The 27,594-nt window shown below is 34.4% G+C and overlaps 2 protein-coding genes across 4 annotated transcripts; one reads left to right on the forward strand and one right to left on the reverse strand.

Moving 5' to 3' along the window:
- Positions 1 to 1,899: 1,899 nt before the first annotated feature.
- Positions 1,900 to 5,499, forward strand: spryd4 (SPRY domain containing 4). Its single transcript, NM_001002477.1, is given in 2 exon segments — positions 1,900 to 2,056; positions 4,678 to 5,499. Coding segments are annotated over 2 exon segments (672 nt in total). The 5' UTR covers positions 1,900 to 1,926; the 3' UTR covers positions 5,220 to 5,499.
- gls2a (glutaminase 2a (liver, mitochondrial)) lies at positions 5,497 to 27,594 on the reverse strand. Of its 3 annotated transcripts, none has more exons than XM_021472052.3 (18): positions 27,255 to 27,594; positions 27,045 to 27,132; positions 24,285 to 24,406; positions 21,044 to 21,173; positions 20,860 to 20,939; positions 18,446 to 18,609; positions 17,732 to 17,790; positions 15,891 to 15,923; positions 15,484 to 15,542; positions 15,337 to 15,403; positions 15,201 to 15,251; positions 14,387 to 14,563; positions 12,946 to 13,077; positions 12,456 to 12,548; positions 12,311 to 12,372; positions 12,152 to 12,228; positions 9,031 to 9,094; positions 5,497 to 8,947 (listed from the first exon to the last, which is right to left on the reverse strand). In XM_021472052.3, exons 1-18 carry the CDS (start codon positions 27,446 to 27,448, stop codon positions 8,758 to 8,760), a joined length of 1,842 nt encoding a protein of 613 aa, XP_021327727.1. In that variant the 5' UTR covers positions 27,449 to 27,594; the 3' UTR covers positions 5,497 to 8,757. The 3 variants fall into 3 exon arrangements, 2 of the variants coding, with proteins under 2 accessions (XP_021327727.1, XP_021327726.1); XM_021472051.3 differs by having other exon boundaries at positions 7,370 to 8,947; positions 27,045 to 27,135; XR_012384284.1 differs by lacking the exons at positions 5,497 to 8,947; positions 9,031 to 9,094 and adding an exon at positions 10,263 to 10,615 and having other exon boundaries at positions 11,029 to 12,228.

Below are 27,594 nucleotides of genomic sequence, written 5' to 3' on the forward strand. Positions count from 1 at the left end.
GCATATTTAAGTGTCTGTGTTAATGTTTTAAATAATGTCTGTCTAAGATGTTAAAGTAAAGGAGAAATAATAATCCATCATCAATCAGTGTAACATATATACATTTACAAGAAAAAATTTACACAACACAAGAATGTGTATTAATATTACATTTTATTTGATCTTAAATAATAGAAAATGTCGTTTAAAAGGGTGGTCCAGAGTGTATTTTTAAGGCTTGGTTGTGTTTAGAAGATGCAAAGAAATGTGTGCTCATGTTTAACTTGTACAAAATCATGTTATTTTTTCATAAATCTTACTTTAATTATTTACAGCTACTCAGCTAACATAAAAATGACAGTCATATTTTCTAGTTCCGCTGAAAGGCCCGCTCTCAAGAGGCTCTGATTGGTCAGCAAACATAATGTGCTGTGATTCGCAGATTGGCACCAATACTGTCAGTCAGTGTAGCTATGTCAGGGTGAAACTGAATTAGATAGAAAATTAAGAGGACACAGCTGAACCTCATGCCTGCTCTCTAAAATCTGACAAGTTTCTTTTATATATATATATATATATATATATATATATATATATATATATATATATATATATATATATATATATATATATATATATATATATATATATAGCTGCTCCTTTAAAGAGTTTTTAGCCGAATCCAGCCCTTAACTGGGAGAGATTCTGAAAGTTTTCCTTTGTCAAATGCTATATATATATATATAATTCTCTAGAAGATAATTAAAATTAAACTGTAAGCATTTTTGTCTTTGTGCCATGTCCCCTGGAAGCCCACATACAGAAACAGAACAAGCTCTGTGGAAATAGCAGTGTTTAGAGGCATTTTAGCTTTCTCTCTGCTACATTACAGTGACTCTGGCCGTGCCCTGTTTCCAGACATCCCAAGTCTTCCGGATGTTCCGGGAGTCTCCCGCAAATGCATAGAGACTCCTGGACGCCCGCAAATGAATGACAATCTCCCGGAAATCACGCGTCTCCCGCCCAGTCCTTAAATAGTCTCCACCGCATCCCTCCCAGCTCTTCAGGTACGTCGGGCACAACTCAACCCTACAGCTTTTCAGCCACAACTCACCACCATGCTCTTCAGATACGTCGCGCACACACGCCCCTATCACTCTTCAGATACGTCGCACGCACACGTAAACCCCCCAACCCCCCTTCCCCCGCTCTTCAGGCACCCACTCTCCTCCCGCAAATCATCTCTGTGTCCACCGGAAATTACTTTTCCCAACTGGGGATGTCTGCGTTGCTGTGCAGGGTGTGTGCGCGTAACCTGAAGCATTTGTGTTCTCACTAACCCGGATGTATACTTTTGTAGTCCCCAAATTTCATTCACTGTAGGCTTTGCTAACCTATCTCTGTAAAAGCCAATTTCTTCCTTTGCATTGAACTTTGAGCATATTACATTCAGAGATGTTGTTTATGTTCACACAGACAGACTCTTCAACTAAAGTTTAAACTGTGATATTGTAGTGAACCACGTACCCCATTAAAACGTAATGCTTTGAAAGATAGTGGCAAAATGATTTACAATGGTAAATATTTTGTATTTTGGAGCTGTACTGTGATCCTTAAATATAGTCTTTTAATATGTCAACAAATAATTCTGGCTCAGAATATCCCTAATGACACCTTTGATATATACATCCCTGCATGGGCTCTTTATTTTTAAAAGAGATAGTTCACCCTGTTAAACACAAATGATTTTTTTAGAATATCATGTTTGTTTTCAAAAGAAGAAGAAAATAAGTTTACAACCTCTTGAGTGAGAGTAAATGTTGAGAAAATGTAGATTTTGGTGAACTATCTCTTTAACGGCAGGGGGCGGCAGCGCGCAATCTTTTGCTCAGCGCAACCTTGCGACAGAAACTGTGAAGCAAACCGCGCTATAAATGGGACAGCAACATGGCGATGTCCTCGGGCATGGCAGTCTTTTGCCGTCTGACTGGCAGATCCTTAGGGGCAGTACTCGGTCACGGCCGTGGAAAAAGCCTCACAGTTCGAAGATGGTACATCACTGCCAGCTCAGGCAACAGTGAGTAAACGCACGTTTTGCACGTACCTCAGTGTTGAACTCCAGTCAAACCTGGAGGTCAGAAGAATTCATATCATGCTTATGAATATTAATACACTTCAAATATTTCCTCGTATCAATTGTTAGTGTCCGATATTGTACTCAGCTTACTAACTTAAAATACATTACGCATAGATATGAGTTTTGTTGTGGAACGTATGAAGAGTCACGTGTCTGAGATGCGATGCCAGTCAGCTGGCACAAGCTGGTGATGGTAATACTATGCAAAACAGTGTCAGTGACTCAGTATAAATGTCTGTTTAATTTAATAATTTTAATATTTGTGAGCTGCTCGATGAACGGGAACATTATGTTCCTTCGTTTACCGAGAGTCCTCCTCTTAAAAAAATCATTTTCAAAGTTACTACAATACAAGCAAAGTCTCATGCTCTCATTACTACTACAGTGTCAGGGATTAATAAATGTTTATATAATTAAACTTCATAATCTTTTTTTGTCATTTTATTTGCTGTTTAACTTTAAATACTGAACAGTCACCATTAAATGTACCGCTTTTATTAGTAACCCTTACAAAATACTAGAAAAAGTACAAGGTACACAACAAAAACCTCTTAATCCAGATTAAATTGGGTGGCTATTTTTGTTGATTTTAACATATAGGTCTTAAGTCCAGTCTGAAGGAATGGTAAAAATATCGAAGTTTAATTTGTAATAAAAAGTTTTTTTAATGTTGAAGTTATAAATGTCGCTAATACATTCCATTGTGTGCTCTTTATAAATTCACAAAGCAGAAATTCCTAAACACAAATAATAATTTTGCATGACTAATTTAGCAGAATTTTGTTTTCATATAATTTGAACAAAATGTAGTCAAATCAGAAAAAAAGTTAGCAAAAGTATGTATATCAATTGAATATCAATTGGCAGATATAGGACAAAATGAAACTTGTGCTCAGATAACAAAATCCTAATTTGGAGGCTCAAACAAAGCAAATTTGGTATGCTTTTATGTAGCAGACTACACATGTCATAAAATGCATATAAATATATGTAGATAACAGTAGATGTCACTCTTTACCTCCCAATAATAGGTCTTATTAAGATGATGTTGCATTTCAATGATCCAAACTTCTGAAGGTTTTCATGTGCAGAACAAATCACTGTAATGCCCACCCACTTTGAATGTTATCACTCGATTAAATGGTCGTCATCAGTGGTTATCAGCTGATAGTTATGGGCCAGTAGGGGCCTTCTCAAAAGGCTCTTATAATCCATCCACATGGTTAATCAACTATACTAAAAGAGAAGATTTCAGCTTCAGATCTGCCTTTACATTACTGTGAGGGCTGGGTTTAGTGTTGTGGTAGGGGTAGATGTCAATAAAATACAATTAATGGTCAATTTAATAAACAATAAAAATAATTGGATGTGGATGGATAAGAACTTTCTGAGCCTATCAGTATGTGCAGAAGGGCCCTACTGGTCCATATCTATCAGCTCATAACCACTGATAATGCCCATTCAATCGAGTGATAACTAGGCCCACACAGAATCTATGCGCACAGACAAATGCTGATTTTAGCTCATCCTTGAGTCTATTTATTTACTTTTATTTTTAAATTAATTTCAGTAATATTATTGACCAAATTAAAAGTGTTCAATTGATTTATTTACACAACAGTTTGTAAAGTAATATTTTCTGTCTTTTGTATGATGTATTATATACGACTCTTGCTTTGTTTACCAGTTAAGTCGATCTTATTGGATTTTAAAAGGTTATTTTTTATTTAGTATAAGTTTTTAGTTCCAGTACTCCCAAAATCAGTCCACATCTGCAAATTTTTTTTTTTACAAAATTCTGCGCAGAAATGGCAGAAAATGTCCACAGATTCTGTTTGGCCCCAGTGATAACATTCAAATAGGCTGGCAATGCAGTATGATGACAGACATATGTACAAATAATCTTTTGCTCAGAGTGATGTACCATTTGAAACAAAAGATTCTCAAGCAAACCTAAGTTGCTTTAGTATAGTTAGCATTTATGTTAAAATACTGGTGACAATATATATTTATTCCTGTGGTAATTTATATAATTTTTCAAAATATTTGTTTCATTTTCACTTGTTGTGAAAGTAATTTAACAGCAAAATAATGTACCACAACAGTATTGTGATTTAATAAAAAGCCTTTTACTAGCTAAATCTATAAATCAAATGACCATTACAGATCATTTAGAGACTATAGAAATATGTATATAGTTGGCTTAACTGTGTTAACCCCAAAAGTACCATAAAACTACAACAGGAACATTTGTCATTGCACAAAACATAAAGCTTTTTTCTTTATTATATTATATTATATTATATTATATTATATTATATTATATTATATTATATTATTGATTAATTTTTCTTTGGCTTATAATTAATTTATTTTAGATGTTTTCCAGTACTGGGTTGCAGCTCAAAGGTAATGCGCTGTGTTAAACACATACTGGATATGTTGGTGGTCCATTCCGCTGTGGCAACCCCTGATGAATAAGCCAAAGGAAAATGAATGATTATTATATTATATTATATTATATTATATTATATTATATTATATTATTTATATCTCTGCAGATGTGCAGTTTAAGCTTGATGAGCGAACCGCTCACAGCAGCCTGGATCTTTTTAAGAAAGAGACTGGTGTGATCTATCGAATGCTTGGTGTGGACCCGTCTCTGGTACAGGACACCCCTCTGCGTTTCCGGGACTGGGCCGTGGTCCTCGCCGACACCCCTATTGAATCTGGACGCCACTATTGGGAAATCACAGTTAAGAAGTCTCATGAATTTAGAGTCGGAGTGGCTGATGAGTCCACGTCCCGTGACGAATGCGTAGGCACCAATTCCACTTCCTGGGTGTTCGCATTCGTCCAGAGGAAGTGGTTTGCTATGATTATGGGGAAGCAGGTCCCGGTGCCATTAGTTGGGAAACCGGATCGAGTCGGGCTCTTGTTGGACTACGAGGCGGGACGGCTCAGTCTGGTGGACACCCAGAAAAATGAAGTGGTGCATACCATAAAAACACAGTTCCGCTCGGCCGTCTGTCCTGCGTTTGCTCTCTGGGACGGGGAGTTACTCACACATTCGGGACTGGAGATCCCAGCTGGGCTTCAGTGACTCGTGTTCATTCACACATGGATGCTACATGCCTCTTAATGGATAGAAAAAAGGAAGTATAGGGGCCTTACGAAATGGGAACACAGTCGTTTTTTTACTGCCATTAATCCAGATTTGTCCACTAAGCTGGAGAAAGTATAAACTCAGTCTACTGTTTGTGATATAATGCTGATGAACTAATGTTCAACATATGAATACTTGACATCCTCTAAACGGATTTCTTATGTGCATCAAATACAGTGTAAGATGTTTTTTTTCAATAAACAGACACTATATACCAGTCATGATCTTTATTTACAGTCTGTACATACTTTTTTTTTGTCTTATTATACTTTTCCATCTTCATCCATAACAAAGGCACTCTTTTCATTTTTAATATGAATTTTTTTCCCTCCAAATCCTTTAAATGTGTATCCAGCAATACGGTGCATACATATACCAATTTTAAATACATTAATTTCTCTCAAAACAATGCTTTTACATTCAGCATTCAGATGAAGCTTTGTGCCCTACATCAATATAACATTTTAATTTAAATAATAACTTAGAAAACATATTCAAAAGCTTCAGAAATTCAAAACGTCTTACAAATAGTACAAATATACAGATACCTGCTCTAAATATTTATCTGATGGTTATTAGTAGCTTGAACGGCTTTGATGGCCATATGACATTATGGAAAGCCCTGGCGCGTGAACCTCCTCAGGCAAAGCAATGTTATGGCATTTCCAGAATGATTCATAAATAAACTACTCAAACCGCAGCTGAAAGTGCACACATGCTTGTCCTGATAGATGGCCTGCTAAATTTACACCAAATTGTACTTCGTAAACAAGGCCGGATGCAAGATAATCGAGAAGAGTTGTAGTTTAAATGGCTGAATATATGACCAGACGGATTTCAACACAACACTTTTACAACTCTACAGTTTCAATAGATTTTAACATTTTTCAGTAACAAACCTATTTCCTACAGAAGGGCTGGGCCGATAAACGTTATTATATTGAATCGTGATATAATTTATGTCAATAACAATGATAAGCTCTGGACTTTTTTTACTCCATATTGATCTAAGAGCCAATCACATATTAGAAATGTACAGTAATGGGAATCTAAAAGTGTTCATATTAGTTCATATTAAAGAATATTTGGCCACCGAAAATTTATCAGCTGAAAATATGTAATGCTATTTAATGGATTCTCTAATTTTTGTAGCTTCAGTCATTGTTGGATTACTCTTTTGAAATGGGGAACCATTATAAATCTAATTATTTATCATCGTTCAATATGGAAAATAATTATCGAGATTGAAATTTTGCCTTATCGCCCAGCCCTATTTTAAAATGAGGTGTGTGTGAAATGTGATATCAAGTGCTGCAAGTTACATATAATATATATATAGGAAGCCCTGACTGCACTGCACAATTTTATATATATATATATATATATATATATATATATATATATATATATATATATATATATATATATATATATATATATATATATATATATATATATATACAATCGTGCAGTAGTAATAAGTGTTTTATGTAGTTAAGGCTAAGCTGTAATGCTTAATAAAGGAAGTGCTTAAATAAATAGATTAAATAAAACATCTTAAGGGATTAACAGAACTTTCAGAAGCTATTTACAATCATTTTTAAAATTGTTATTAAATTATTTAAACTTTTCAATTCTAGCTAACATTACTTTATTCCTAAAGGTGCAGTTCTCAAATATTTGGAAAATGCATTTGACACACTTGCAGCCAATCAGCAGAAAGGGGGGTGTCTATTTATGATTCCCTAAATATAATAAAGGAGAGAGGCTTTGGGATATGTTTTTTGTTTTGGTTCTTTTTAAAATCAGCATCGTTTTCCGAAATTCAGTGCAACTTTAAATGTATAAACATTTTGAAAATATATATATTTTTTATTTACATCTTGCAGTTCTGCGGTTCGTTCTTGGTACCTTGCTTAAATGATCTAAGATGATTTAACAGATCCTGGATCCTTTAATCTCTGGCTAATTTTTGTCTTTAAACAAGTTCGCAAATCAGGTTAAAATGTCTGGATGAACTGATCTGAGATCACTGCATGTATTGGCTGTCGACACAGCAGCGTAATGACATCATCTGAATAATATTCAATTATCCATGTGAGCCAAATGACATCAAATTCATAGTAAACGGTTTGTTGAATATGATACGTAATAACTTTACACCTTTGTTGTGGGCTGCAGGCTTTACACTTATGTGTCAAGAGTATTTAGCAAGTTATTTTATTTTACATTTAGAGCTGATTTTCTTTATTATAGTAGCCTAGGCCTGTTTAAGTTTTTCTTAATCGTTGTAAGGAAAAACTGGCTGTTTAAATTACTTTTGTATCAAAAAAGATTTAAAGGTGTCTGCAACTTCTTCAATGCATCAAATCAGCGTCATATTAGCTGTCAAAACACGTGCATGACTGCATAAATAATTATTCCTTTAAAGAAAACAAATATTGTGCATGTCTATTGTCATACACAATGTATACTAAAGCTGGTAAAATAGTATTTGTTTGTGTCTAAAAAGTCCATAATAATAAACATTCTTTTTAAACCCCTTGGTGAGAACCACCCCAGTCTAATGGGCCTACTTTTATTTCGGATTGCAGATTGCATGTTATATTTATATAACTTTTTAAAAACTATTTGACTATTTTCCCAAGTGTATATAACTACTATACTGTAAGAAAATATCAGCATTAGGTACATACTTTTTGAGTTTCACCTTTGCGTGAAAAGACCCGATCTAATCTTGTTTATATGAAATAAGCTGCTGCTCCCAAGCAAGTTTGAGCTACCAGACCTACCAGACAGTTTGTGGGTGTGCAACTGAGTTCAGAAGACACATTCACACTAGCTAAACATACTGAACTCAAAAAAACCAGGGTGTGAACCAAAAGTGCTAGTGTGAAAGCAGCCTTAATCTAATACTGCGAAAGCTCGTAAAATGTTAATCATTTACAAAAAATAGATTAAAAATCCAGTCTAATGTGTCTGAATGCAAAACATCACACCCAGTGTCCACCTTTACTTAACATTATCCACTTGTAATCAAATCATAAAATAGGTAGTGAATGAGTCCTTCTAGTGTCTAAGATTACTGCGAAAACTTTGAATCAAGGGTGACCTTTTACATAAATTTTCATTACAGTAAAATAACTTTGAGGGAAAGGAAGCTTCAGCATCTAAATTGGTCCAAGTACAAACCACAAACTGTCCTTGAGGACCAGTACCAGAAATGATCTGGAAGTACCTGGCAGTTTCATAATCCCACCGTAGACATAACGGAGGTTTGTAAAACTACAGTAATGACCATTGCAAACCCTTAGCAGGAGCTAGTTGACATCTACATACAGCAGAGCTTTGGTTTGAAGCACTATCTCACCTGCGTGCACCTGCTCAGTGTGTCTTTACACGGGGCTTTGTCCTAAATCTAACACCCACATGCATCCCTGAAGTAGCGAGAGGCCGCGGTTTGGGATTTTCTCCCTCATATTAAACTCTCTAGAGTCTCCATGCTCTTCAGTTCATCTGCATCAATGGAGGAATCGGGGCATGTGTCTGCACTGAGCACCTCAGGTAGTAGGGTGTGTGTGTAAATGCTCTGATACTCTTGGAGCACCTTGGCCACCGTATTGTGCCCAAACTGCATCGCATCATCAAGAGGTGTGTTTCCCCATCTGTAGAACAGATGGACGAGTGTTACACACACATGAAACAAAAACAAAGCAGAAAAAGAACAATGGGCATGGGTTTGCAGTACCTGTCCTTTACATAGGGGTTGACCTTGCAGGTGTCTGTTAAAAACTTGACTGCTTCTAAGTGCCCTGAAACCAGAGTTTAGAGACCTATTAATATATTTACAACCAATTTAGATGTCACGATTTGATCATTAGGACTCGTTATCCATGCTGTTAGTAATCATTTTCAACTTAATTTCCAGACTTAAGGTCCACTTCATAGAGATGAAGTGATTAATAATCAATTAAAGGAATAGTCCACCCAAAAATGAGGATTATATTATTAATTACTCGCTCTTGTGTTGTTCCAAACCACTTGGGACCTTTGTTTGTTTTTAAAACACAAATGAAGATATTTTAGATGAAATCTGAGATAATCCTCCATATAAGATGATTTGGAGACATCCTCAAAACAGACTATATACTATCAGTGGTTCATTCATACATTTTCTTTTCGACCTAGTCCCTTTATTAATCAGAGGTCGCCACAGCGGAATGAACCGCCAACTATCCAGCACATGTTTTACGCAGCAAATGCCCTTCCAGCTGCAACCCATTACTGGTAAACCCCCATACACTCTCATTTACAAACATACACTACAGACAATTTACATTCAATTCACCTGTACCGCATGTCTTTGGGCTTGTGGGGGAAACCGGAGCACCAATAGGAAAGCCACACGAACACAGGGAGAACAAGCAAACTCCACACACAGAAATGCCAACTGACCCCGCCGTGGCTCAAACCAGCGACCTTCTTGCTGTGAGGTAACAGCGATACCCACTGCTTCATGCTTGTTTCATGCACAAAAGTATTCTTGTAGCTTGATAATATTCTGATTGAACCACTGAATACACATGTGAACCACTGTTTTGACTGTATTTGGTACCTTTCTGGTCTTTAAACGAGTTGGGGCCATTGCTATCCTTGGAGGATGAGAGAGCTCTATGATTTCATCCAAAATATCCTGATTTGTGTTTCAAAGATAAACAAAGGTTTAAGGGATTTGGTACAAGATGAGAAGTTATTATTAAGAGAATTTTACTTTTGAGTGAACTATCCCTGTTAGTAAAGGATAATGGTGATTTCACACTGACATTCTAGTTTGAATCGGCATAAAATGTTTGCATACAAACTGTTACTGTAAAACTCAGACTATGTATTGTAGTTGGTCTATATTTGGAATTGTGGATTGATTTTAGTGAATCTGAAAAGCTCCAACGGCATGGGCTTTGTTTTCTTTCTTTTTTTTTTCTCAGAGCAATTTGTGAGGGCATAAATTGATTGAAAATGCAGCAGACTGTGAAATCAGACTATTTAAACAAAAAGCAAAGAGCACCTTTAACCAACAGTACAAAGCCAAGAGAAAACCATAACAAAAACACACAATTTTCCAGACAAAAATAAGCAATAGAGACATTACTGAATAGAGAGCATTCACTCTTCATTAGTTCACAATATGGAGACGATAAAGTGAACTACTCTGCATTTAATAATACATACTAGTCATTAAAAAAATGCAATCTTATTGTTTGCACTAATGCCAGATTTGATTTTTAGCATTGTTAGCCGATCACAAATTAGGTAAAACTTGCTTAAAAGGCAAACTAATGCTGAGTTCAGACTGCATGATTTTCAAAGTAGTCGTGTCACAGATGTTTTTACACTGCATGACTATCTGGGCTAGCGTTTCGTCGCTGCTTTGATTACACTGCAAGATGGATCGGCGACAGGGACATTCACATTGCATGACTTTACTATAGGAAGAATCGCCGACAACTTCGTCCAAACTACATCTCACAGCCAAAAACACGAAGTATATAGCACGCCAAATATCTAACAGGCATCTGCGACTCATCGGCGATTCTCTCAGATCGCGTCTTTGAAAGTTCATACTGTGTGATTGTCACTCACGTGCACAAGCAGCGATTTGCCCGTGATTTCAGGCATTTGTCGGCGATTTCTCAAAACCTGTCGGCGAGCCAAAATCAGGGATAAAATCATGCAGTCTGAACTAGGCATAAGCTGTAACAAGTTTCCTTTTTATTGCAGGTCAAATATAGAATTAATAATTAAAAAAAATATTGGTGTGTAATTATTGATCGTTTTTTTAAAATAGTACATTCATCAAAAATGTAACAACAGTAATGTTGGGATTCTTTTTTATAAGTATATTTATTTATGTTATGCATATTATCCAGTTTTAATTCTATCATGATCCTTCAGCAATCAATTTAAAATACTAAATTAACGCTCAACAAAAACTCATTATAACAAATGTCAAAAATACTAACTTTAAGAACAGCATTTATAAAAATGTAAATATTTTGTAATATTATAAATATTTTTACTGCTGTTATTTTTTGAAGGAAAATAATGTTTTCACACAATAAAACAATAAACATTACAGTTTTCTTTTTCTCTAGTTTCCATGTCCCACCCCAAACACTGAACATCCCAAGGCAGCTTAGCACAATAGTTAAGTTCAAATACAATCATTAAACAGTCTGGAGTCATGCATGTCTTGACTTAACCGTGATGATGGAGGAAAGAATTAAAACAAAAAATTACAAATAACAGGAATAAATAAATAAATAAAAATTGGCAGCACAAACTACATTAAAAACCCCACGAAGTGGATACAAAGAGATATACAGATTATTTAACAGCAGGGTAATTCATTCAGATTTTTAAAATATGAAAAAATAGGTTCCCAGTACATATAAAACCTGTCCACCAAACCCCTTAGTGTGTATTTAATCTTTTCTAGTTTTAGAAAAGACATCACATCTTCAAACCAGGTGGGTATGGGGGTGTGGAGGATTTTCGGTAGAATAAGATTCATCTGCGGGCTAATAAAGATGTATAAATATACCTATTGAGGAACAGGGCAATAATGTCCCCCCCAGGGCCTCAACACCAAAGCATATGTGTCAAATCAGCTTGAGAAAAGGAACATCTATCACAAGACGCATCTAATGAATCCAGGGTACATTCCTGCCAACCGTGACTTGCTTAAATGTTTTACTGATATTTGTGGTCAGTTTAATGGATCCCAGAATGAATTGATTTGTGACTTTAAACTCTTGAATGGTTTTGTGTAAATAAATATTAAAATTTCTAAAAAAAAAAAACTTTATTACCTTCTGCTGATGCCACATGTAGAGCAGTACGACTGTCATAGTCAGTCAATTCCATATTCACCGCAGAGAGAGCGATTCTGTGAAACAAATGAGTGTCACAAGACCACTCCAATCAAAATATCTAAATGTTTTTTATTTGCCAGAAAAAGAGATGCTTACCTCCTGAGAGCTGAAACATCCCCACTGTACGCAGCAAACATCAGATCCACCACAGACTTGTTCTGCAATATCGTAAACATAATCAGAGCTCAAAACTCTGCAACTTCACACTGTGAGACTGAAAAAATCTGCTCTGCTGTCTCACCCTCTCATGGCCTGTCTGCCTGCGAGGGTCCAATTTCTTTGCAAAGTGTCTTAGATTGTCATAGTTGTGGAAGTTAAAGAGAGAGACCAGCTCCTAGGAGATAAACCAATTTAGTTAATGGTCTAAGAACCTAAATAAAACACAGAGGTCACACTTTACAATAAGGTTCATTAGTTAATGTTAATTAATGCATTTACCAACATGAACAAACAATGAACAATACATTTACTACTGTATTTGTTCATGCTAGTTAACGTTAGTTAATGAAAATTCAGCAGTTTATTGTTAGTTCGTGTTAATTAATGGTGCATTAACTAATGTTAACGAGCATGGACTTGGATGTTAATAATGCATTAGTAAATGTTCAATTATGATTAATAAATGCTGTACATGTGTTGTTCATGATTAGTTCATGTTAGTAAATGCATTAACTAATAATCCTTATTGTTAAGTGTAACTAACACAGAAGCTGAGATCTTAAAGAACATACCTGGCAAAAGTGGATTCCTCGAATGCTGTTTCCCACACGGTCAAGAGCCGGAGACCAACACATCACACCCATAATATTAGGAACCACAAGCAGGACGGCACCAGAAACCCCAGATTTAGCAGGCAAGCCCACCTGGGTGGGAGACAGAGATTTTAATGAAAAAGCTTCATATATAGATCACAGATACAAATACAAAGACATGGAATTCACCTCTATACCATCTATCGTGAAAGTAAATAAGTGAACTCAAGCAAAAAATTTGTATGATGGGGAAAAACATTCCTCGGGTAATCTAGAGCAAGTGACATGGGGCTCTGCATTCAGCAAAACTATTAGATGGATTAAACGAGTATTGGATTTCTTCAGCTTTTAATGAGTCAGTGATTCAATGGCCCATTCAGTGACCTAATCACCATGACTGTCATTAAAACACTCATTAAAACAAGGGCTTTCTGCTGTTTTAGTGTCATAGTCAAGCAGCAAACTCCTGCTCTACCTTGTGAAGCAAATACGGAAGTAACTGAAACTGCAATTCTTCGAAATTCACTTGACCTGGCTTCATTATAGTGCACATTTCTATTGACCCCAATGTTAAAATGGCCAACTTTATAGCAGAAAGAGACGTTTTTATAGCCTGGTAATTTTTTTTTGTATATTTAGCTAATATTACTCTTCATGACAACTGTGAGGGGGTGAATTTTTTAACTCATCAGTTTCCTTTATATTAGGTTTTATTAAGTCGGCAAAATTAAGGGCATGTCCACTTGAGTGACAGCTAGGTCTTGATGGTCACTGCCATTCCGGTTGATTATTACAACATTGTCTAAATACTTTATAGTATTAGATAAATACTAGATATAGCAATGAAGTATTAAGCGTTTAAAACAAAAGCCCATCTAAGCAAAATGCCAGCATGCATCTGTAGTTACGCTTACACTCTGCCTCTATTCCCTTTTTTGGTTTCCCCCAGTCGATGGAACAAAATGGCGACTTTTAACTTTATTTGCGCTCTTCAAAAACCTATGGATGACGTCATGGGATACTACACGTGCATATTTTTTCACAGTTTATGGTCAATTTATGGCATCCCAAAACCTTCCAAGGCATGATAATAAAAAACACTCAATTTGTCAAAATATTGATATTAAAATTATTTATAAAATAATCCTATTATCACTGCTATTATCTTCAATCAAAAAAATGAGACTAGCATCTTCTTTGGGAAAAACACAAGTTTTCATGTAAAATATTTTGTTTTAGTACATTTAACAATAATGTAAATGTAAGCAAACTGAGATTTAATCAATTTTGCCCACACTAGGGGACATTTTTACCAATCAGCCTAATTTGAGTTTGACACCTCTGATCTAGATGTAGCATCTACTGTGTGTGTGTGTACTGTATCGCACTGAGGAATTCTGTTGTTGTGTGTGAGACTCACGTGAAAGGCAAACTGGCCAGAGAAGTCGTACATGCCGCAGGAGTGCATGAGACTGAGAGTGTTTCGGACGGCCTCTGCACTGAGCACTCGCTCGCCTGTGATTGGACAGATCCCTCCATTAGCCAGAGTAGCCGCCATGACACTGCCTGACTCACATGTCACCTCGATAGAGCACAGCTGAAAGGAAAAAATAAAAAACGCAACTGAGAAATGTTTAGTAGTGTGGTATGAGCAGTAATAGCAAGTTCTACAAGGGGTATTTTATTCAGAGATACCAATAATAGCATAAATGAAATTGAGAATGAAATCATAAAATGTTCTACGCCAAAAAAAAAAAAAAACGTTTTCCCAACCTCAACAAAGCAGTTTTGACCTTACAGCCAATGAAATGAGGCATTCTCAAGTTTCTTTGGATTTATAGTTATGTAAGTAAAACACAGATGACATTTCTTTCTATTCTAAAAAGGTTATTTATAGAATTTTTTGACAAAAAAAATGTGGTTTCAGAGAAAATAAATTTATGTTAATGTTAATTTTAGATAACACAATACCAAAGTTTTAATGTCAAAATTTTTTATATTTGGTGAAATAACAAATGAAGACAATTTTTTTTTCAGACCATTTTTTTTTTCTATAAAACAAAAAAAAACATTGTAATGACAATATTTTATATTTTAAAATTTGGAAGAATCAGATCAATAGAAAAAGTTAAATATGAGCATTTTTCTCAAGCCCATACCTAATAAATCCAGAGAATCCAAGAATTTTTACCTCTTAATTTTTCCATAGAAATGATCATTAAATGCTTATTTACCTGAAAGTAGAAGTCAAGAGCTGCTGTCATGTCAGCTCCATTAGGAAAACACTAGAGGAGAAGACAAAATAATATGTGAGAAAGTTTTAAATAAGTCCTGTCATTATATGCATGAAAGCAACAAATTGACGCTTACTTTTTTCTCCTTGAGATAATAGCCAATTGCATAGTTCCTGTAACCGGTCTCTTTCTCTGACTGGAAACTTTAAAAAAGCAAGAAATCACAGATTATAGGTTATCCTTTAAGAGTTTATGATTTCATATAAATAAGTTATAAACTCACGTGGCATTACTGAACCCAACATATTCTCGCCCAGCCATTCTCTTCAGATAATCCACCATCTGACCCAAAGAAAGAACTCCGTTGAAATTTCAGTGTTACATAAGACTAAACCCTAAAGGTTTTTTTAATGGCCAAGCTAAAACCTTAAAAAAACCATTAAAGTTAATAAATAAATGTTTCTTAAACTTTTACTGAAATACATTGTTAGTGATTGGATGGGTGTTGGCCCATTTGGGTACAGCTTTTACAACACTATGTTTCGGTTGATTTAAGACTTATTAAGGCCTAAAATGTGGTTTTTGAAATTTCAGACTTTTTAAGGCCCTGCAGACACCCTGCTTTATAACAAGCTAGATATCAGAAAACACTTTGGATATTTTATATCATGGAGATGTCGCAGTACTCACATAGTCAAACTTCTCTGCTTTGTTGTAACCAGGCTGTAAAGGAGAGAGAAAAGTAATTGAGATGAAATTACATTACCAAATAATCCATAAAAAAGTGTATGTGATCACACTTCATAAAAGTGCACTTATGATGTAATGTACAATGTTTATTGTTTAAAATGCTAAATTACCCAAGTAAGTCAGTAGGACTTAAGTACATCTTATCAATCTTATCAACATCTTGCAATTATAATTAATACTATTTTTGGGGTTATAATTAATATTGTCAATTTATTTAAGTCAAAAGTACTATTAACATATTAGGCTAATTACACTACGAGTCTCCATTTCTAGTTCATTGCTAATTCACTTAAAAGGCTAATAAAGTTGATTAATGAGTAGAATTATATCTTTGATTATTACTTGAAAAAATTATTGCTCATCAGTGTTACCCATATTTACCTTTAAATTGTAAATAGCTGCTTCAAAAAACTACACTGTTTTAGTAATTCATCAATCGTGATGTCTGGGGGCTAACCCATTGCTAATGCTATTAAACTGGACATCTCTACTGTCAGATGTAAAACACAACACATTCAACGTTCATATATTCTACTGCAGTCAAACAGGATAAAAAACGATTTACATTAGTAAAACTAGTTTCTGTTACAGTGAATCCAATGAGTTCGTTTCTCAGCAGTACAATGCCATATTTAGACACTTGGTGGCAGTGCGTACATATGCATTAATGAACAGATCATGAGTGTCATCCATTAGAAAGTTATAAAATCTGTTATGAGTAAACTTAATATGTGTTCTGCATTTGAAAGCATATCAAACCATATAAATAGTCCTTTCATAAGCATAAAGAAAGAAAGAATTTTGCACCTTCGCTCACCATTATGATTGGTCATACTTTGCATTGCACAGCAGCACTAGGCATGAAGTTAAGTAACAGAACATGAACTGGTGGTGCCAAACTTTTATTGGGAACAATATCAGGTTTCACATGTCCTAAGGTGGGATGTTAAGGTGATGTTAAACTTCCACAAGGTCCAGAAGGGAGTCCCTTGTGCAAAGGTCAGTGCAATGCGAGCTGAGATGTCTTCATCTTAAAAAGTACTCTTGCGTGTCTGCGCTATGTGAAGTTGTGTAACTTATTTAAGGGCAAAGGTAAAAGCTATATAAACTTGAAATAAAAGTAAAGAGACGCTTAATTATACATTGATCAGATATTTCAGTTCATTTAAACCTCTAAAAACTTTCAATGCAGTTATAAAGCTGCGAGTGATTTTGACTGCAGAAAATGTGACCTCTTTTAAAAATGAGCTAAAAGGCGTATTTCTCAGCTCGTCTCCTGATTGGCTGTTCAGACACACCTCTTGACCACTAACAGCTTTTAATATGTGATCATTCCACAAAGAACCACCCTCTCACTCCACACACACAAACACACACTTATTCAGCTATTTAAAGCCAAGGCAAAAGGAAAGGACTGAAATATTATTTTGTCCCAATAAAAACCATCATAGTCACTTCTGACATCCAAACTGCACAGCACAGCAGTTTTTACTATAGCTTGCAAAATAGAATTACGTTTTTTGTAATAGTATGATGTTTCCTAGAGATGGGTTTGCTTGAAGGGCATCCGCTGCATAAAAACATGCTGGATAAGTTGGCGGTTCATTCCGCTGTGGCAAGGCCGGATTAATAAAGGGACTAAGCCGACAAAAAAATGAATGAATGATGGTTTTTTTAAGCGACAGTGAAAATTATATAAGTAAATAAAAATATAACCTAAATAAAAATAATGTCTGTTAAGAAGTATCACCTGAAATTTCTCCAAAACAATATTCATTTACCTTTAAGAGAGAGCTGATTACAATTGCTCCTGCATTCACCATGGGATTATGGGGCTTCTCTGGGAAAACAAAAAAGTTTACACATGCATCATGTTGAATGGAAGGGATTTCGAAACAGATCCAGTAAAGATTGCAGATGCAATGTTCCTCAGAGGTGAGGAAATGCATTGATAAGCTTTATAGAGAAAGGAGCTCTGACAGTTTTACAGCTTCTTCTTAATCCCAGACTCCATGTAGCAATAGAACAAATGAGATGACTTTGATATGACCAATTCAGAGTCTCGAATATCATCCAGGACAAAACACATTCTCATTATTATGAAAGCTGAAAATGGTTGTGCTGCTTAATATATTTGTAGAAACTGTTTTTTTCTTAGCCTTTTAAAGAATAGTTTAAGTCAACAACATTTACTTGAAAAATAGACATTATAGTATAATTATAAATGCATTCACCATCAATTTAATGCATCCTTGCTCATTAAAACCACTTAATTTATTTCAATCGTAATCTCTTCCTGATTACAACGTTTAAAAGAATTAAAGCTCATTTTCTATACTACCAATATTGTGCGAAATGTTAATTCTGGGATCTTCTCAAATTACACAGATGTGCATAAATAAACTATATTTGCATAATTTGATGTGCCCACATTCTACTTGAAAGACTTCTCAGTAACCAAAATAGAAATAAGACATATTGTAATGGTTTCTCACCCTCTTCGTCTAAAGACAGTTTGTTGAATTTGAGGCCGCTGGGTTCTTTCCCCACATATCTGTGCACGTGTTCACTGCCAGTCTCGTGCACAGCTAGAGCATATTCCAGAGGCTTCACACACGACTGCAAGCAGAATGGCACATTCGTGTCTCCTACCGCATGCCTGTGTATATAGGAAGACACTAAATAAAGCTCAAAGTGATAGAACCAAGGAAAGAGGGGAAAATATATAGTCATTTTTCCAAAACTAAAAGCTTGTTGGGTAATTAAAATGGAAAATTAGATTAAGGTTAAAAACACCATTTAAAACTTTAACACCACATATTTAAAAATGTAGATTATATATTGTATATCTTTATAGCAAAACCTTGGTCTTTCTGTGGATATAGTGACGTGTATATGTTTCATATAGAGAGCTATTACAATAAAGATACTTGAAGGTTGTTCTGTTCTGTTTTTTCCAGACTCTGTATTCTAAAATCACTGAAGACACTTCGTTCTTTCCAGTGTTGTGGAGTTGCTAGCTTCAAGTAGCACAACTTCTACTAGCACAACTTCATTTTTCAGTTGCTAACTATGTTTTCCAGCAACTGTGGTACAGATTGACAATGGTTACATTCATTTTTTGTGAACCTACAACGGTGTGAAGCAGCACATCGTCATCTTACAAGATCATATGCTTAAATGGTGTATAACAGCCATTGTTAATTGTTGTTTATTCAGTTATTACTGCTAGTTTATAAATAATAATGATATTTTTGAAGTATACAATAATTGAAATAAAATCCATTATATATTCTAACATGAAGCAAGAATGTCGTGTGAGGCCTTCAATATAATTTCTTACTAAAATGGAGCCGCCTGCCACACAATTTGTAATCAAACAATAAAATAACAGTGTGTAATACAACATTAAGCTTTGATATCACAATTGTTTAGCATGTTTTAACAAAGTACAAAAATATTTTAATTGTGAGATTCCTCGTTCACATTAATTCACTTATTTGATATATATGTTTTAAGTTGATATTTAAGTTTTTAGTTGATATATATGCATAGTTTCAATGCAGCTATTTGTCATAGCTAGTCATTTGTAGCATAGCTACAGTGTAGCTACATTTTTATGTAATTTCTCAGTAGCTTATTTAACTGATGAGCTTTCAGAGTAGCTTCTCCAACACTGGTTCATCCTCGAACTGTACTGCTTGTTTGGTGATTAGAATATCTGTTTTGAACTGCTGTCTTGAATTAAATGTGACATGGTGTGTGACATCTGTTGCTCCAGTTGCTATACGTGATGCAGCGCTGCACTTGTCTGGTGTTGACCACCTTATGTTAAATGGTAAGTATAATAAGACAATAATAAATGTTACTACCGATGACATGCACTCTTGAAGAAATAATAGAAAATAAAAAGAAAAGAAAAAAGGAAAGGTAAATTGTAGAAAGTTGTAAAAACATAATTATAAATAAATAAAGGTAAAAATGTTCAGATATTTTTGGTCAGTATGATTTTGAAAGGCTTCGGTTTTGCTGACCAAGTCTGTATTTCTTTTTATCAAAAAGGTAGTTAAAAATTGTAGTAATGTGTTGGAGCCAGGCTTGTGTGCCGACATATAGCACCATTGGGCTCATGGCGACCCAAGTTTGATTCCTGGCTCAAGGTCCTATGCCGATCCTTCACCTTTCTCTGCTACCAATACTTTCCTGTCTGTTCTAGACTATCCTATCCCAATAAAAGGTGAAAAACCCCTAAAAAACAATTATTTAAAAAAAGTAGCAATGTTGCGAAATACTAGTACAATTTCAACATATTAAAATGCAATTTATTGCTGCTATGGAAAGCTGAATTTTCAATAGTATCACATGACTTTTAAGGCTCTTTTTGAAAGTTAATAATATTCAGTTGATTTAACTAACAATAAAATAAAATATCCATCCATTCTGATATCCATACAATACAACACAGCAATTTTATTATGGCTTGCAAAATAAAATGTAAACTAATGCAAAAAAAAAAAAAGTAATTGTATGATGATTATTTTAATCACCAGTGGAAAAATAAATAAAATAATATAAAATAAAAAAATAAAATCCATTCTGATATCCAACACAGAACACAGAAATTTTACTATGGCTTGTAAAATAAAATAAAAGTTTATTTTTGTTATAGTATAATGATTATTTCACTAGTGAAAAAATAAAATAAATAGAAATACCCTATTCAATTCAATTAAATAATTAAATTCAATTAAATTCTCTTGCCTGGCTCTTTACTCCTAACTTCTTAAAGACAGTGCTCATAAAATGTTCAATTTAATCAAATGGGGCATTATTTGAACACACGGTGCAAAGAGTTAATTCTGGACTCTTCTCTCATTACATAAATATGAGTAAATAAACTGTATTTCACCTCTGACCATCCACTGTGCACAGAGAAACTCCCCAGAGATCTGGACTGAACTTCGCCAGCTGAGGGATGTAGTTTGCTACCTGTGCAAACACACACATTCACAAACAGAGAACATATGTTGATAAATGTGTTTGTTAAGGCCAAGGTCATTCCGAAACAGCGATAAAGAAAATCTATGGCTTACTTTCCCTCCTTGCTGAGTCTGTGCGTCACAATACAGATGGTTTATGAGCGAGGTAAACGCTTCAAAGTCTGGAATGATGAACTTTCTCTGGAAAGCTTGAGTCAGGAGGACTATATTACTGCCAACACATCTAGAAACAGAAACACACTTATGCTCATGTGACATAACAGCCACCTGTGATCTGTAACGTGCTAAGAGTCGAACATAGCAGGACATGATATATGATCCGTGTTTATTAAAGCCAACTGAATGGTTTCAAAAGAAGCTGTGCCTTAGTGGAATAACAAACGCATTATCTCTAATCACTGGTTAGCTTTACAGCTGAACGCAGGTAGATGCACATAAACTACAGGTCAACCGTTTGGGATCAGTACGATTTTTACAAATCTTTGTAAAAGAAGCCTCTTGTGCTGACCAATACACTGATGCTTTTTTTTGATGGTTCAACTGAAATATTCTTACAATATAAAATAACTGTTTTCCTATTGAATGTAGTTTCAATTGATTAATTTAAAGGGCACCTATGATGAAAATCATCTTTTGTAAGTTGTTTGGACAGAACTGTGTGTAGGTTTGGTGTGTCCACAGTCATAATGGGGTGACAGAAACACCTCTGACAGAAGCCTCTCTTTTTTATTTATTAAAAATAGGATCGGTGACGCAGTGGCACAGTAGGTAGTGCTGTCGCCTCACAGCAAAAAGGTTGCTGGGTCGCTGGTTCAATCCTTGGCTCAGTTGGCGTTTCTGTGTGGAGTTTTCATGTTTTCACCCTGCGTTCACGTGGGTTTCTTCCGGGTGCTCTGGTTTCCCCCACAGTCCAAAGACATGCGGTACAGGTGAATTGGTTAGGCTAAATTGTCCGTAGTGTATGAGTGTGTGTGTGAATGTGTGTGTGGATGTTTCCCAGAGATGGGTTGCTGCTGGAAGGGCATCCGCTGCGTAAAAATGTGCTGGATTAGTTGGCGGTTCATTTCGCTGTGGCGACCCCGGATTAATAAAGGGACTAAGCTGACAAGAAAATGAATGAATGAATGAAAAATAGTATAAAAATAATTCCCATTTTGAGGCCCGCTGCAACGTGACGTAGGAATGCGGTTTTTCCCAGCCCCCAATTTAATTGACAGCCGCATATTAACTTGTCTCCATAGAAATCATATCAAGAAAAAAAGGCGAGACTTGCGCAAAGCAACTGGAATTAAAAGATCTGTTCAGCTCTGTGTGATCATCTGCACCTCAAAAATAAGTTTCACAAGTTTACACATTTTTAAAACAGTGCATGTTTGTAATAAAGGCAGTACTTGTAGCTTTTTTTGCAGTGTTCAGAAACCTATGGGTGACGTCACGGATACTACCTCCATATCTTTTACAGTCTGTGTGTGACTCACCGTTACAGAAAGGGTTGAAATAACTCCATAACAAATACATCAAATAACCATGGGGAAAGTTCTTACTAATCAAGGGAGATCTGCTTCGTTGTTGTTTGCCACTGTGCTGTTTATCTGAGGTGAGATGCAACAGGAGAGGCTACACCCATCAGAGCCATAAAGAGATCTCTTCGGCTCTGACACGCATGTGTGAACGGTGGGCGGGGAGATTTATTATTTATTATTTACCTTTAATTATCCTGGATGTATTCAATTGTTCAGAAGGAAAAGGTAAAACAAGATTATGTCTAAATTTTAAAAAAGAGTTTTAAAATGCTGCTATTTTGAACTTTCATCAAAGAATCCTTAGAAATTATATGAATTGCAATTTTCACAAAACTAGATTCAGTTGTGAAATATTCTTACAAGATAAAATAATTAGTTTCCTATTGAATGTACTTTATATTTTAATTTATTCCTTTGATTAAAAGCTGAATTCTTCATTACTCCAGTCTTCAGTGTCGCATAGTCATTCAGAAATCATTCTAATATGATGCACTGCTGACCAAGAAACACTTTATTGTCATTAGTGTTGATAACTTTTGGACTGCTTCCTATTTTTGTCAAAAATGTATCAATTAAAATGCATTATTTACCTTTAATCACCATGAATGCATTCCATTGTTAAAGAGTCCTTTGACGAGACAATGTATACATTTTTTAAAAGATTTTAAAAATGCTACTATTTTAAACTTTATTTCATCAAGAACCTTAGAAATTACATGAGTTGCAATTTTCAAAAGCTAGGTTAAATTGTGAAATATTATTACAACATAAAAGAACTGTTTTCCTATTGAATGTAGTTTAAATGTACATTTATTCCATTGATTTAAAGCTTTTTTTTTAGCATCATCAATACTTCAGTCTTCAGTGTCAGAAATCTTACTAACGTGATGTTCTGCTGACCAATAAACACTTATTATTATCATTACTGTTCTAAACTGTTGTGCTGCTTCCTATTTTCACTGAAAATGTGTCAATAAAAATCTCTTATTTACTTTTAATCATCATGGATGCATTCAATTGTCCAAGAGTAAAAGTAAAGACAAGAAACAAGATATAATATATATTTTTAAATGCTGTTAATTTAAATTTTCATTTAATCAAATAATCGTTAAAAAATAAATAGCAGTTTTCATAAAACTAGTATAACAGGAAAAAAAAAATTAAATAAACATTAATAATTATAGGACTCAATAGCATCAATTGAGTACCAATATTAACTGTTCATAACAGAACAGCAAATCATCATAATATACAGTAATGATTTCTAAAGAATCACATGACAATAAATATTGGAGTAACGACCATAAAATTATGATTCTTTAATCAAAGAAATAAATACAATGTTAAACTACATACAATAAAAAAACTGTTTTAAAGTCTCGATTTTCAAAATAATTTTCTACCAAAATACATTATGTATACATTATAATATTTAACAATTAAAACGTTTTTGCTGTTATTTCTGAACAAATAAATGCAGCCTTGGTGAGCAGAACAGGTTTCTCTAAGAAACTATTTAAAAAATGTACTTATCCCAAACTTTTGACCGGTAGCGTACAAATATAATACCTGTCATTATTTACGTTGGCTCTGAAGTGGAAAGTTGGGTCAAGTATTTGTATGTGATGATATGTGCATGGTGAACTGACTGGTTGTATTTAGAGTCTTCCAAGAACATTGCGCCATCATTCACCCGTAATGGCATGTGAGTGTATGTACATATCATAACAGCTGTGACTCATAAACTGTCAGCGAAGCATTGACATATCACGGAGAACACACATAAACACAATGCCTCAGTTTCCACTCACTTTCTGAACAGTTCTTGGTCCATCATTGCTGTTCCAACCGAGTCTTGCACTGCGTGGTGGATCTGCCGCATACAGTCTCTTAGACGGGGGTCAGACGTCTGCAAACCTGTGCTTTTGAGTGCCTTTGAGAATAAGAACATGTACTTTTAACATCATGGATTTAATTTTTAAATTACACAATTATTGCACAGATAATACAATAATACAGGGTGATTCAAAAAGAATACCACAACTTTGAAAAATCTGTATTTAATCAAAGAAACATGATGGAACCTTGGGTAATTAATCAATGTGAAGAGTACTCAACAACCTTCAGAGCTTCCTAAAATTGACCGAAGAATGAGCTTAGCTCTCCTTTCTTCTTTGCAGAGTTCTCGATTTTCAAAGTTGTGGTATTCTGTTTGAATCACCCTGTATTATTTAATATAATAAGATAATATAAGGAATAAACTACTTGTTTAGGATGTTATAACATTAAAAAAGGGAGACAGTGGAAAGGTTTGGAGGAAAAGCATGTTAGAATCCATTGAATAAATGAATAAATAATTAAATGAAAAATTTGATTGAATAGAACCAAATATTATGTTATGGTAAATAAAACTAATAAAACAATAAGATCAAATATGATTAAGATGATCATATTTTGGAGTCTAAAAAGATTGAAAACAACTAATATAAGTAATAAAATGAACTTTAACGTCAAAATAGAGCATTCAATCTTGATATAATTTTAATAGTAATATTATTCATGATGACAGCACAAGCAATTCTAATACAACAATTTAATCCAAAATGTTTTCACACAAATTTTAAGCAACATAATATGTTCACCGTTAATGATAATAATAATGTAATAATAACTTTGATTAACCCCTTTCCTGAAAGATCATCTGAATCCAAAGACAGAAGTAATAAATGATGAAAATTAAGCTTTTCCATCACAGAAATAAATTGCATTTTAAAACAGATATTTAAATAAAAAACATATTATTATTGCAAATATATCTAGAAACTTAAAACCTCAAATATATTTAAAAATCTTACAAAGGACAAACCTTTAAATAGTATTATACTGCTCAATAAAATGCATTAAAACAGTACAAATTCTTTTTTTTATATAATTATCTGATCAAATTTTGTAGCTGCATAATATAGCCATAGTTATTTTGCAGTGTAAATTTCAAATAATGTAAATTTAAGTGCATACTGTATTCAAATACAAATCAAGCATTAATAGAGCATGCATTAAGACAGTAAATAATACTATGTTTACTTCACCATTATTGGCAGTGTGGTCAACAAGAAAATACTATTTTCATAAATGCAATATATATTTACAATAACTGGCACCCCTTTCGTCAAATACTTACAATAAAAAGTGCAAACATTGTTTTATTTGAGTTTTGCAATAGTCAAATAAAAGAGTTCAACAAAGGTCAATTTGGTAGAGTCTTACTATCTGCAGTTAGTGATTTAGCATGTGAGTTTTCATACTGCAGCTGGATGAGATGACCATCAAATATAGACAACATAACCACATGCACATAAATACACATGCATTGCACACAGTGTAAGTGAGGTAACACTTTTAATGGCTGTCTATTTCTGGGTGGCATGTGTGCTAGAGTACACTGGAGCACATATGCACACAGACAGCGGAAATGAGCGGTGCTCTGGAAATTCAAAGATTAATCAGTTATTTTAGTCAAAACAGTCCATAATTCTGTGTACTACTACTTCATGTAAAGTAAACTTAAGATGTAAATACGGATCCAAGAATGTTTGGGAATAGGTATATTTATTAGAGGCTTTAATGGAGCCCAGTCACTGGTCTGAATCTGATGTCTATTTTTAGTGACATTATATAACACTTAAGATTTATGACAATAACTTATGTAAGTATAAAAATGCCTATTTTAATCTTACTACACTATCCAAAAAAGTTGTCGCAGGGGTGGTGTACTAATACAAACCATTTAAATACAGTCCCAGTCAAAAGTTAAGAAAAGAAGAGTCTTTTACTTACCAAGGATGCATTTATATGATCAATAAAACAATAAAACTGTGAAATTGTATTTTAATCTTTACTTTTTTTTTACTTTTCTATGCTTCTTTATTTTTATTTTGTTTTATAATGTAATGTATTATAGGTGTTATATAAATTATTATGGTGATCCAATAATAATTAAATATGGTGTAATTATTACTGTCTTCAGTCACACGATCCTTCAGAAACTTTAGATCCTTTTTGATTAATATTTTTTGTGGAAGTAACACCTTTTGTAACGTTATAAATGCCTAAATGTCACTTTAAGTTGAATAATAATATAATAAATAATAGTTGAGTTGCAAAAATAAAATATTATATACAGTCATCATGGTAAAGACAAAGGAAATTGGTAATTAGACGTTTTAAATGACTAAATTAATAGTTTAAATTTTGATTATTAATAATAATAACTTATCACATCTATTGTTTAAAATGTGTTTTAAAATTTTTTCTCTGTTAAATAGTTTGAGAAATAACTGAACATAATCTTTCACAATTTCACATAATTTTATAGTGTTTTTGATCAATTATATGCAGCCTTGCTGAACAACTTTCAACAACATCAAAAGTGTATGTTTGCAAAATGTTGACAGCTTTAGTACCAAAAACCATACAGGTACATCTTTAGCAGAACATCTATTATTCCCTTTGATATACAGAATATAGTCATGACAGCTCACACACAAGCACGTTATCACAATAATACTCACTGTCAGGAAACGCGCCACTGAGATTTTCTCCTCTCCCTGGGTAATGGTGTAGAACAACAAGTCCTCCAACCCAGAAACCACCTTCTCCCTGCTCAAAACACAAGACAAAAACAGTTTTAAAACAAAGCATACGACGTTTAAAGAAGACAGTCCTGGAAAAATAATTGTTAAAAAGTATATTTATTATCTATTTGTCAGGGGATTTATTACCTGTACGTCGCGGCGTCAGTCTCATTGACAGCGTGCTGCTGGCGAGGATGTTGCCCTGGTGATGCGCTCGTGTGTAACGGTCGAACAGGTGAGTGTTTTCTCCCCAAACTTCCCGCAACTCTTTCCCATTTTCCAGCATTCCTGATGAGCAAAACGCCAGCTCTTGTCGCCCGTAGGGTTTTAACACAATGCATAACCAATCCGGAAAGATTTGCTTCTGAACTAGAGCTCTATAATCTTCTGAATAGCGCGTGTCTGTTGTGCTAACGAGTATTATCGTTTCTAGTGGATTGACTCCAAGCGCACGATCGTCCCACGAGGAATGATACTGACATATGTT

The sequence above is a fragment of the Danio rerio genome, chromosome 8 (assembly GCF_049306965.1).
Source record: "Danio rerio strain Tuebingen ecotype United States chromosome 8, GRCz12tu, whole genome shotgun sequence".
Classification (NCBI taxonomy): Eukaryota; Metazoa; Chordata; class Actinopteri; order Cypriniformes; family Danionidae; genus Danio; species Danio rerio.